The following is a 12294-nucleotide window of genomic DNA, read 5'->3' on the forward strand; positions in this document are numbered from 1 at the left end:
TTTTGAATTTAGCCAATCGACTTAGATACCGCAACCTCCGCTTTAGAATGCTAATGTGTGCATGTTTGTGTCATTTTTCTTTTTCTACATGCAAATACTAGTGGCAGAGTGGAGAAACAAATTATTTGTTCAAAAAATTATGAGAAAGGAATCCCACAAAATGTTTTTGAGAGTTTCTACAATTTAAAAATACAAAGCTGTCCACAGTTAATGTTATTCATACAGGAAAATGACATAATGTAGGACATGCTGAAAGCCTGTTCTTTGGAAGAATTAAAGGTCAATTCGAGGTGAGATTTCAGTCAAACGCTAGTAGAACAGAAATTGCAAACTAGCTAGAGCTAGAAACTAAAGGTAATGAAACATAAAATTGGGTCAGCTAAGAGAATAGCATATAGTCATGAGCATCAAGTTCCTAAAAGTGTGATCACCAATCTGTCCTCGTCCATCCACGTTGATGCTACTGTGAGGAGAACACAACAGTACCACTACTTTGTCAAGAGGCTAAGGAAATTTGGCATGTCCATAGATGCACCACAGAAAATATTTTATCCAGATGCATCACAACTTGGTATGGCAACTGCTCTACCCAGCACCCTAACAAACTATAAAGAGTTGTGAACACAGCCTAGTCCATCATGCGAGCCAACTTTCCACCCGTTCAGTTCATCTGTGCTTCTCACTGCCTCAGAAAGGCAGCTAACATAATCAAAGATTCCTCCCACCTTAGTTCAGTCTCTTCTAACATCTTCCATCAGGCAGAAGGTACAAAAGTTTAAATGCAAATATCAAAAGATTCAAGAACAGCCTTTTTCCCTCTATTATCAGACTTCTGAATGGATCTTTTAAACTTAAATGTTAATCTTGCTCATTGCGCACGTGCTCTGTATTATATTCCTTGCTTTGTTCTATTACCCTAATGCACTTTGGGATGATCTGTCTGTACTGTACACAAAACAAAACTTTTCACTACCTAGGTACATATGACAATAATAAATCAAATCAACTCAAGAAATAGAAAATAATTACAAGCAAGAGAGAAAAGTGAAAGCAAAAGCTAGTTTAAATTGATACATCTTGAACTGAGAAGGAAGACGGAGGGCAGATCTGGTGAGTGAACCACACCTGACTTGGACTTGAGAGCTAAAATAATCACGTTTGACCATTTTATCCTTAAATTTGATGAAGAATAGGTGGACACCCTATTTGTTTAAAAGGTTAACACAACATTTAAAACAACCAGTTCATTGTTGGACACTGCTGTTGCAGAGATGGTTGATGGGGAAAGCGGACAAAATTTATTGTGCCAAGGTTGCCACTGTTTATGAATCTGCAAAAGGAGCTATTTTAAGTGCAAACCAGTTAGTGCTAGGGCATTGCTTAAGATTGGAATAGTACTGGCACATCATCAGCCAAAATCCATAGGTTTAGGAGCAGATGTAGACTATTCAGCCTGCCAGGTATATTCTGAAATTCAATGAGATCATGGTTGATCTGATAATCCTCAATTCAACTTTTCTGCTTTTCTCCCTATATCCTTGATTCCTTTACTGATTAAAAATGTCTATCTCAGCTTTGAATATACTTAATGACCTTGCCTCTACAGCCGTCTGTGGTCAAGAATTTCACAGATACATATGCCAGGAGAGAAGAAATTCCTCCTCATCTCTATCTTAAATGTACAATTCTTTATTCTGAAGTTATGCTTTCAGGTCCTAGGACCTTCCCACAAGGGGCAGGAACCTTTCAGCGTCTAACCTGTCAAGTCCCTTAAAAATCTTGCCTGTTTCAATACTCACCTGTCATTCTACTACATTCTAATGAGCGTAGGCCCAATTGTGAGAGGAAATAAAAACCACACTGCCTGCTCACTACTTGTTCACAGAAACCATGTCTGTCCTTAGCTAAACAGAACCTACCCATAATACCTCAACTTGAACTAAACAGCAAAACAAGACATTTTCTAAATAGTTTCCAGACTGAAGGAATACACTCAGATGATCTGATAACAGATTTCCTACCTCACAATAGCATCACCACTCCTGCAGTCCCGAGGGCAACCCCAGTGTCCTCAGGTACTGAAACCCCACAAAGCCTACCTAGACTGAGTGGCACCCAGATACCTGACAAGAATGCACACACCCTGCAGATCCATTGAAATCAGGACACTGGACATTAGCACCTGTTCTAGCAGAGGAACGGAACCTCCTTTTACAATTATTACTTGATTGCTACTACCAGATAACCAACTGTTATTAACATACATTACTGTAACACTATAAAAATTGTCTCTATCTGCAACTCGGGGAAGAGAATTCTTGACTTAACTTTGCGGAGTGTCCGTTCTGTACCAGTCCTGTCAATTTCTCTTCCCCACAATATTGTGAGAAATAAACCAGTATTTGTCAATTTCACAAGATCTGTGTGTGGTTTCTATTTGTAATTGACCGACTCTCTGACACCAACCTACTGTATTCAATATTTCCTCGTAAGACAGTCCCTTCATACTTGGTATAAGCTAAGCGAACCTTATCTGGACTGCTTCCAAAAATGCCAGTATATCTTTCCTTCGAGATGAGATCAAAATTGTTCATAGTATTCTAACTGTGATCTGACTAATGTATTTGACGATTTTGGGGTTTTATATACCATTCCCTTTTAAATAAAGGTCCAAGTTCCATTTACCCCTTATATCACTGAACTTCTTGTGACTCATGGATGAACACTTCCAAAACCCTATGTTCTGTAGCTTTCTGCAGTCTTTCTCCATTTATATCGTATTCATTTCCTCTATTCTTCCTGTCAAAGTGCATAACCTCATATGATATTCCTCCTGCCATGTGTTTGCCCATTTGCTTAACCTGCATAATCTCTCTGCAGATTCACCAGTTACCACACAGTTATTTGCAAACTACTACAAATAGTACATTCACTTTCTTCATAGAAGTGATTGATATATATTGTAAATAACTGTTGTCCCAGCACTGTTTTCTGTGGCACTCCACAAGTTACAGGTTGTTATGCTGAAGATGCCCCTTTATTTCAACGCTCTGTTTTTTGTTAGTTAGTCAAACCTCTATCCATGTTAATATACCATGCCCAATAGTCTGGGTTCTTAAGTAGCTTAATATGTGGTACCTTATGAAACATGCTCTGAAAATCCAAGCATACAACATCAACTGCTTTACCTTTATTTATTCTGCTTGTTCCCTCCTCAAAGGATTATTGTAAATTTATCAGTCATGATTTCCCCCTAATTTCTATTTTTTCTGCCAACTATTTTTTGCTGAAAATCTTTAATTCAGATGTTGGCAGGTATTGTAAAGTATTACTATGTGATTATGGTAACCTTAGTTCTGATTTCGAGCGTTATCTTGAAATGAGTGTTACTGGATCCATGCTCTCCTTAAGCATTAAGTAATGATGCTATCAACCATATTATATTCAAATCCAATTATAATATCCTTGTTTATCCTGTGTTTTCAATGTAACATAATTCCTGTGCAGCTAATACTGTAGCATAAAAAGGAATCCAGAGCTTTTTGGCACATTTTCCATTGTATGATATCCGTGAAAGAAAATACAAGGTCTGCTTTTGTTCTAAAAATATCTACTAAACACTCCTTCACCGGCTTTAATGCAACACAATCAACAAGGCTTATCTCCACAAAGACAAAGCCAACGCTTGCACTATATTCTTCAGTCTTCAACAAAGCCAGATCAATCATGGAAGCTGTTTCAATTCTTGTGGTTTTTCACTTATCCATTTTACTAATTCACGCTCTTCCTGTAGAACAGAACACCAGGAAAGGCCATGAAAATGTGGAGGAATCAGCTATCAACCAGCCAAAAAAAATTCCTGATCTCCATTCAGCAGAAGCACAAGAAAACTGCTCTGTGGACAGTGAATCTGTGTGCAATACAAAATCACTTTCTGCACAAGGAACAGCAGCAAAACTATTACAGTCATCAAATGAAGGTGATAAGGTTGCCATGAACATATCCTCCCCTAACGAGGTACAAAGAGAATCTCCATTTGCTAACAGAAGTCAAGAATTGTACACAATCTCTAATCAGAAAAATCCACATGCTTTTAAAGATCCGGTGTGTAGGCTGCAAAGAGATGAAGAAAACTTTAATTATTTTGAAGTGTTTGGTGCCATTACTGGATATGAACATAGGTTTATTGAAGATGTGGTTTTATACAGTGACAATCATATGGCTAAGTTTGGAATTTGTTCTGGTTCACAAAAAAGGCATACAGCATTTCTCTTTCTTCGAAGCCTGGCACTTCATATAAAAGCTGATGCAGAAATGGTGAGATTAATGGCGCTACACCTTTCTGAAGGTAGGAAGTTAATTACTTATATTCAAGAAGGACTAGTTGAAGATATATGACCTAATGCTATGAGGTTGATCTTTATACACACTACTAAATTTAAAAAAAAATGTTGGATATAAAAATGACAAAAGAAGTAGGACTGTGGTTTATCATCCAAGAACAGTACAATTAATTTTGCGAATGCTAAACCTAAAGGAAACTTAGGCAGAAAACTGAAAGATGAGTTTCATGCACAAATAATTATGAATTGGAAGCTCCTCTAGTGTGAATCCCAGTATAGTTATTGTGCAATTTGGTTTAAAATCTTTCTGTTGAAACTTACTCTTCAGCTAAGTTTATTCTTCAGAGTAAACCCCTATAAACCCTGTAATTAGAATCAATTTCTTTAAGAAAACTGCAATTAGGTTATATATAGTATCATTTATGCCTCATTTGAATAAGAAGAATCAATGAATGATATTGATGCATGGTTATGTTACAAGTGTAACTGCAATACTCTGAACAGATTATTATCTTCTCAGAAAACAGTAGTGTGTGTGTGTGTAAGTGTGTAATAAGCAATAAGCAAGCAGTTAAGTCTGTATAGGGAAATTTATAAATTTCGTTCCTTGATGTCCTTTGTCTTCCACATAAAAGCGCTCTTCCAATGAAAAAGCAAGGGCGACTTAAGAGGAAATAGATCTGGGACCAGAAGAATTCCAAACAGGTAAGTTTAAGAAGGAATCTTTGTGGTCAAGACTGCTTATGAACAGGCTCTGTAGGGATAATAGAGGCCTGTGCTGCACCAGACTCCCCAAACATGAGCCTGAGATCTTTTCCAAACCATGCTTCCGATGATGAAGTGTATACAACCATTCATTTCCTGGTGACTTCTTGCAAGATAGTTATGAATATTCTCTTCTGAGGACCAGCTGATGAGGTTGACTATTTTCAGGTCGACAATTTACTACATTGGGTCAAAGAGCTTAGACCTGGAAGTTAAAATAGCCTTGTCTTTAACACTGCCAAGTTCAGGGTGATTTGGTGATTGCTTTGCTCCTTCATGATTGCCCTTAACTTCTTTTTAAAATTCAATTGCTGTCTAAAACCAGTCATCTTTTAAAGAAGAATGAAGACATATGTAAAAAGTCTGATATTTACTTTTAAGCTGTGTTGAGAGTCACTGATAAAAATTTGTGTGATGGTTATCAGCTGCATTGCAAAATATACAAGTGAATATTTTACAGACATTTCACCACAACAGACAGAAGTGAATGGTAAAAATGAACTTCCAATTCAAGTGCCTGGTTACCGGTGGGTATCTAATATTGGAGAAATAGAAGATAAGGGAAGAATAGGAGAGCTTGAGACTAGAAATCCAAGATGGAGGACAGGGAAAACTTCTGGCTGTAACAGGCTCCTTCTTTTTTGAGGTATTTTAGGTGTTGGAGGTGATTTCCTTAAATTCCAGGAGCAGCAATTACAGTTTTATATGCTGTTGCATTGTTTTGGAACTTTGTAGAAAAAAAATTCAAAACAATGGCACTTTTAAAAGGGAGAGGAACAGACAAAGGCAGCACATAGTGAGGTCAAAGCAGGAGAGAGAGAGAGAAAGAAACCCACACTGCTAACTGACACAGCAGTGAACCTGCGCAGTTACTGCCTTTGCTGTTGAATTCATGCATCGCTGGACATTGAAATGCATCTGGGAAAATTAACAGTGAAATTCACAACTGATCTTGGAGCAACCTGTTGGGAGAGGTCACAGCACAGAGACATATAAGTGAATTGTTTTAAGTGTGGTCTTGGGGCCTTGCTGTAAGTCTGCAGTAGTGAATAGAGTGGTTTCTTTTTTTTTTAGATTAGATTACTTACAGTGTGGAAACAGGCCCTTCGGCCCAACAAGTCCACACCGACCCGCCGAAGCGCAACCCACCCGTACCCCTACATTTACCCCTTACCTAACACTACGGGCAATTTAGCATGGCCAATTCACCTGACCTGCACATCTTTGGACTGTGGGAGGAAACCGGAGCACCCGGAGGAAACCCACGCAGACACGGGGAGAACGTGCAAACTCCACACAGTCAGTCGCCTGAGGCGGGAATTGAACCCAGGTCTCAGGCGCTGTGAGGCAGCAGTGCTAACCACTGTGCCGCCCACTTTCTTGATTGTATGTCTTATTGAGATATGTCTCTTGATTAAACTTAAAAATATAAGCCATAAGTGTTAAGTTAGCCTGGAGCAGTGCTTTATAGATGAATTAGATGGTGCTATTTTCTGGGTCTGCAGATTGGAAGAAGCAAAAATGGCCCTTAGTAGAGTGATATACTCTTATCAAGTGTGGGTGTTTAGGGAGAGTTTACGTGTTACTGAAGATTTTATCTGCAATAAATGTCGGTTGTGAATCCTATCAGATCAAATGGAAAGGTTGGAGTGATGGTTAGAGGCAATGAGGAATTTACAAGAGCAAGGGGGTGTGATGGATGGCAGTTATAGGAAGGGAGAAAAGTCACAGATACAGTCACATAGATGAATTAACTCTAGGAAGAGTAAAAGAGGTAGGCAGGTAGTGCAGGAGTCTTCTGTGGAGAAAGTGAGGTCTGCAGATGCTGGAGATCAAAGTTGAAACTTTATTGCTGGAACAGCACAGCAGGTCAGGCAGCATCCAGGGAACAGGAGATTCGACGTTTCGGGCACAGGCCCTTCTTCAGGAGTCTTCTGTGGCCATCCCCATTTCAAACAAATATGCTGTTTTGAAAAATGTTGGGGGTAATGGATTCTCAGGGCAATGTCACATGAACAGCCAAGTTTCTGGTACTGAGACTGGCTCTAATGCAATGAGGGGTATGTCTTTTTCCAAGAGATCGATTGTGTTAGGGGACTCTCTAGTCTGAGGTACAGACAGATGTCTCTGTGGCCAGCAGCGAAAAATCAGAATGGTGTGTTGCCTCGCTGGTGCCAGGATCAAGGATGTCTCTGAGTGGGTGCAGAATGTTCTCAAGGGGAAGAGGGCCCAGGAGGAGGTCATTGTACATATTGGAACCAATGATATAGGAAAGGAAAAAGTTGAGATTCTGAAGGGAGAATACAGGGAGTTAGGCAGCAAAAGAGGTCCTCGAGAGTAGTAATATCTGGATTACTCCCAGTGCTACAAGCTCGTGAGGATAGAAACAGGACGGTAGAGCAGATGAATGCATGGCATAGGAGCTGGTGTATGGGAGAAGGATTCACATTTTTGGATCACTAGAATCTCTTCTGGGGTAGAAGTGATCTGTACAAGAAGGACAGATTGCACCCGAATTGGAAGGGGATTAATATACTGGCAGGGAGATTTGCTAGAGCTGCTTGGGAGGATTTAAACTAGTAAGGTCAGGGGGGTTAGACTCAGGGAGATAGTGAGGTAAGAGATCAATCTGAGACTGGTACAGTTGAGAAAAGGAGCAAGCCAAAGGACAAAGCAGAGAACAAGGTAGGAATGATAAATTAAACTGCACTTATTTTAATGCAAGGGGCCCAATAGGGAAGGCAGATGAATTCAGGGCATGGTTAGGAACATGGGACTGGGATATAATCGCAATTACAGAAAAGTGGCTTAGAGATGGATAAGACTGGCAGCTTATTGTTCCAGGATACAAATGCTACAGAAAGGACAGAAAGAGAGGCAAGAGAGGAGTGGGAGTGGCATTTTGGTAAGGGATAGCATTTCAGCTGTACTGAGGGAAGGTATTTCCAGAAATACATCCAGGGAAATTATTTGAATGGAACTGAGAAATAAGAAAGGGATAATCACCTTACTGGGATTGTGTTATAGACCCCCTAATAGTCAGAGAGAAATTGAGAAACAAATTTTTAAGGAGATCTAAGTTATCTGTAAGAATAATAGTGTGGTTATGGTAGGGGATTTTAACTATCCAAACATAGACTGGAATTGCCATAGTGTTATGGGTTAAGATGGAAAGGAATTTGTTAAGCATGTATAAGAAAACGTTCTGATTCAGTATGTGGATGTACTGACTAGAGAAGGTGCAAAATTTGACCTACAATTGGGAAATAAGGTGATTGAGGTGTCAGTGGGGGAGCACTTTGGTGCCAGCGACCATAATTCTATTAGTTTTAAAATAGTGATGGAGAAAGATAGACCAGATCTAAAAGTTAAAATTCTAAATTGGAGAAAGGCCATTTTGATGGTGTTAGGCAAGAACTTTCAAAAGCTGATTGGGGGCAGATGTTCACAGGTAAAGGGATGGCTGGAAAATGGGGAAGCCTTCAGAAATGAGATAACGAGAGTCCAGACACAGTATATTTCCTGTCAGGGTGAAAGGGAAGGCTGGTAGGTATAGGGAATGCTGGACGACTAAAGAAATTTGAGGGTTTGGTTAAGAAAAAGAAGGAAGCATAAGTAAGGTATAGACAGGATAGATCGAGCGAATCTTTAGAAGAGTATAAAGGCAGTAGGAATATACTTAAGAGGGAAATTAGGAAGGCAAAAAGGGAACATGAGATAGCTTTGGCAAATACAGATAAGGAGAATGCAAAAGGTTTTTACAAATACATTAAGGGCAAAAGGGTAATTAGGGAGAGGAATATGGCCCCTCAGAGATCAGCAAGGTGGCCTTTGTATGGTACCGCAGGAGTTAGGGGAGATACTAAATGAGTATTTGCATCGGTGTTTACTGTGGAAAAGGACATAGAAGATATAGAATGTAGGGAAATAGATGGTGACAACTTAAAAATGTCCATATTACATAGGAGGAGGTGCTGGATGTCTTCAAATGCACAAAAGTCGATAAAACCCCAGAACCTGATCAGGTGTAGCCTAGAACTCTGTGGGAAGCTAGAGAAGTGATTGCTGGGTCCTTTGCTGAGATATTTGTATTATCGAAAGTCACAGGTGAGGTGTCGAAAGACTGGAAGTTGGCTAACGTGGTGCCAGGGAACTGTAGACCGGTGAGCCTGACCTCGGTGGTGGGCAGGTTGTTGGAGGGAATCCTGAGGGACGGATGTACATGTATTTGGAAAGGCAAGGATTGATTAGGGATAGTCAACATGGCTTTGTGCGTGGGAAATCATGTCTCACAAACTTGATTGAGTTTTTTGAAGAAGTGACAAAAGAATTGATGAGGGCAGAGAGGTGGATGTGATCTATATGGACTTCAGTAAGGTGTTTGACAAGGTTCCCAATGGGAGACTGGTCAGTAAGGTTAGATCTCATGGAATACAGGGAGAACTAGCCATTTGGAGACAGAACTGGCTCAAAGGTAGGAGACAGAGGGTGGTGGTGGAGGTTGTTTTTCAGATTGGAGGTCTGTGACCAGTGGAGTGCCACAAGGATCAGTGCTGGGTCCACTACTTTTTGTCATTTATATAAATGATTTGGATGCGAGCATAAGAGGTACAGTTTACAGATGACACCAAAATTGGAGGTGTAGTGGACAGCAAAGAAGGTTACCTCAGAGTGCAATGGAATCTTGATCAGATGTGTCATTGGGTTGAGAAGTGGCAGATGAAGTTTAATGTAGATAAACGTGAGATGCTGCATTTTGGGAAAGCAAATCTTAGCAGGACATATACATTTAATGGTAAGGTCTTCGAGAGTGTTGCTGAACAAGGAGACCTTAGAGTGCAGGTTCATAGCTCCTTGAAAGTAGAGTTGCAGGTAAATAGGATAGTGAAGAAGGCGTTTGGTATGCTTTTCTTTATTGGTCAGAGTATTGAGTACAGGACTTGGGAGATTATGTTGCGGCTGTACAGGACATCAGTTAGGCCACTTTTGGAATATTGTGTGCAATTCTGACCTCCATCCTATTTGGAAGGATGTTGTGAAACCTGAAAGGGTTCAGAAAAGATTTACAAGAATGTTGCCAGTGTTGGCGAATTTGAGCTATAGGGAGATGTTGAATAGGCTAGGGCTGTTTTCCCTGGAGCGTTGGAGGCTGAGGGTGACATTACAGAGGTTTATAAAATCATGAGGGGCATGGATAGGATACATAGACAAGATTGTTTCCCTGGGTTGGGGGAGTCCAGAACTAGAGAGCGTAGGTTTAGGATGAGAGGGGAAAGATATAAAAGAGACCTAAGGGGCAACCTTTTCATGCAGAGGGTGGTACTTGTGTGGAATGGGCTGCCAGAGGAAATGGTATAGGCTATTACAATTGCAGCATTTAAAAGGCATCTGGATGGGTATATGAACAGGAAGAGTTTGGAGGAATATGGGCTGGGTGCTGGCAGGTGGGACTAGATTGGGTTGGGCTATCTGGTCGGCATGGACAAATTGGACCGAAGGATCTGTTTCCGTACTTTATATCTCTATGACTATGACTCTAGAAAGCACATGATTCACAGCAAGTACTATCTCAAGTAGAGTGTATCACAACAAAGGCAACTTCCGGTCAAAGTTGAGAATCAATTCATGAAGAAAAATCTGGGTTTCTCCAGCACTTTCTGTGTTTATTTCAGATCTACAACATTCCACTTTTGTTTCAATGAACAAAGAGCGCTGGACTCACCTGAGAGGTTGTGACCTTGTTTCATGAAGAGTTGCAGGGATAATTGGCTATTTGCTGTGTTCAGCCTACCATGATGAAGATCAGTTTCTATAGCAAGCAATTGTTGAGGCAACGACAGGAAGAACCCTCTTTGTTCACTTTGATTCTTCCATTATTGCTTTAATTTGCAATTCTATTAAGTACATACTTAGTGCATTTTCCTGCTGTTTTACCCCTTTCAGTTTTTTTAACTTCACATTCTTTCTCTGTTGCCATGCTGTTAACTATTCCTTTGATTGAAGGGAATCTTTTATGGACATCTGCATAGCCAGTTGGCAAATTGCACAGAATACATAACTCTGGCAGACTTGCGAACATCAAATCTTCTGCTGCCCATGAGCTAACTTGTACCAAGTCTCCTCCCTGTTGATTGTTTGTAGCACTCACTTGAGTGAGTTGCAGCTAGCTATGAAGATATCTTGAAATGCGGAGCTGAAAGCCTCTGTAAAAATGTAAAAAATAGCATTCTTGAGAGATACTTTTACTGAATGTGTAACTAAGGACTGCATGTAGATACAGTTGGAATGAATGTGGTCAGTTGAAGGTTGAGGTGCAGCCTCTGCTCACTTACATCAGTTATATGGGAGATGATGCCACATACCTCAATGGTCTACTCCCCCACTACACAGGCCACTTTCTGATATATTGCAGAAGCATGAAAGTAGATAATTCTACAATATAATATTGCTTCTGAAATATCACTTTATTCTTCTCATTCAACTGTGCTGAGTTTTTAAATAATAGCTTATGTTTTAATTATTTCTTTTTATTCCTCTGCACATCTTGATCCAATCTTTCTTTCCCTCTTTTTGTTTCATTCGATACCCAATCTCTCCCTCTTCATTCTGACTGCAGCCTTTAAAATGATTGACATCCATTCCAACACCTAACATCGACTTGACACAGACATTTTTTACAAACCCACCGACTCCCACAGCTACCTGGACTATACCTCTTCCCATCCTACCTCCTGCAAAAATGACATCCCGTATTCCCAATTCCTCCGGCTCTGCCGTATCTGCTCCCAGGAGGACCAGTTCCACCACAGAACACACCAGATGGCCTCCTTCTTTAGAGATCGCAATTTCCCTTCCCACGTGGTTAAAGATGCCCTCCAACGCATCTCGTCCACATCCCGCACCTCCGCCCTCAGACCCCACCCCTCCAACCGTATCAAGGACAGAATTCCCCTGGTGCTCACCTTCCACCTTACCAACCTTCGCATAAACCAAATCATCCGACGTCATTTCTGCCACCTCCAAACGGACCCCATCACCAGGGATATATTTCCCTCCCCACCCCTTTTCACCTTCTGCAAAGACTGTTCCCTCCGTGACTACCTGGTCAGGTCAACACCCCCCCAACAACCACCCTCCTGTCCTGGCACCTTCCCCTGCCACCGCAGGAATTGCAAAACCTGCGCCC

General features: G+C 40.6%; 1 protein-coding gene across 1 annotated transcript in view; it reads left to right on the top strand.

Moving 5' to 3' along the window:
• Positions 1-3993: 3993 nt before the first annotated feature.
• amh (anti-Mullerian hormone) overlaps positions 3994-12294 on the top strand; it is a 30960-nt gene continuing 22659 nt past the window's right edge. Inside the window, exon 1 of the mRNA XM_043720679.2 lies at positions 3994-4348. Within this exon, the coding sequence (XP_043576614.2) occupies positions 3994-4348 (355 nt within the window). The remainder of the gene's footprint in view (positions 4349-12294) is intronic.

The sequence above is a fragment of the Chiloscyllium plagiosum genome, unplaced genomic scaffold, assembly GCF_037043375.1.
Source record: "Chiloscyllium plagiosum isolate Xiang-an unplaced genomic scaffold, Cpla_swu_hap1 HiC_scaffold_28, whole genome shotgun sequence".
NCBI classification, from domain to species: Eukaryota; Metazoa; Chordata; class Chondrichthyes; order Orectolobiformes; family Hemiscylliidae; genus Chiloscyllium; species Chiloscyllium plagiosum.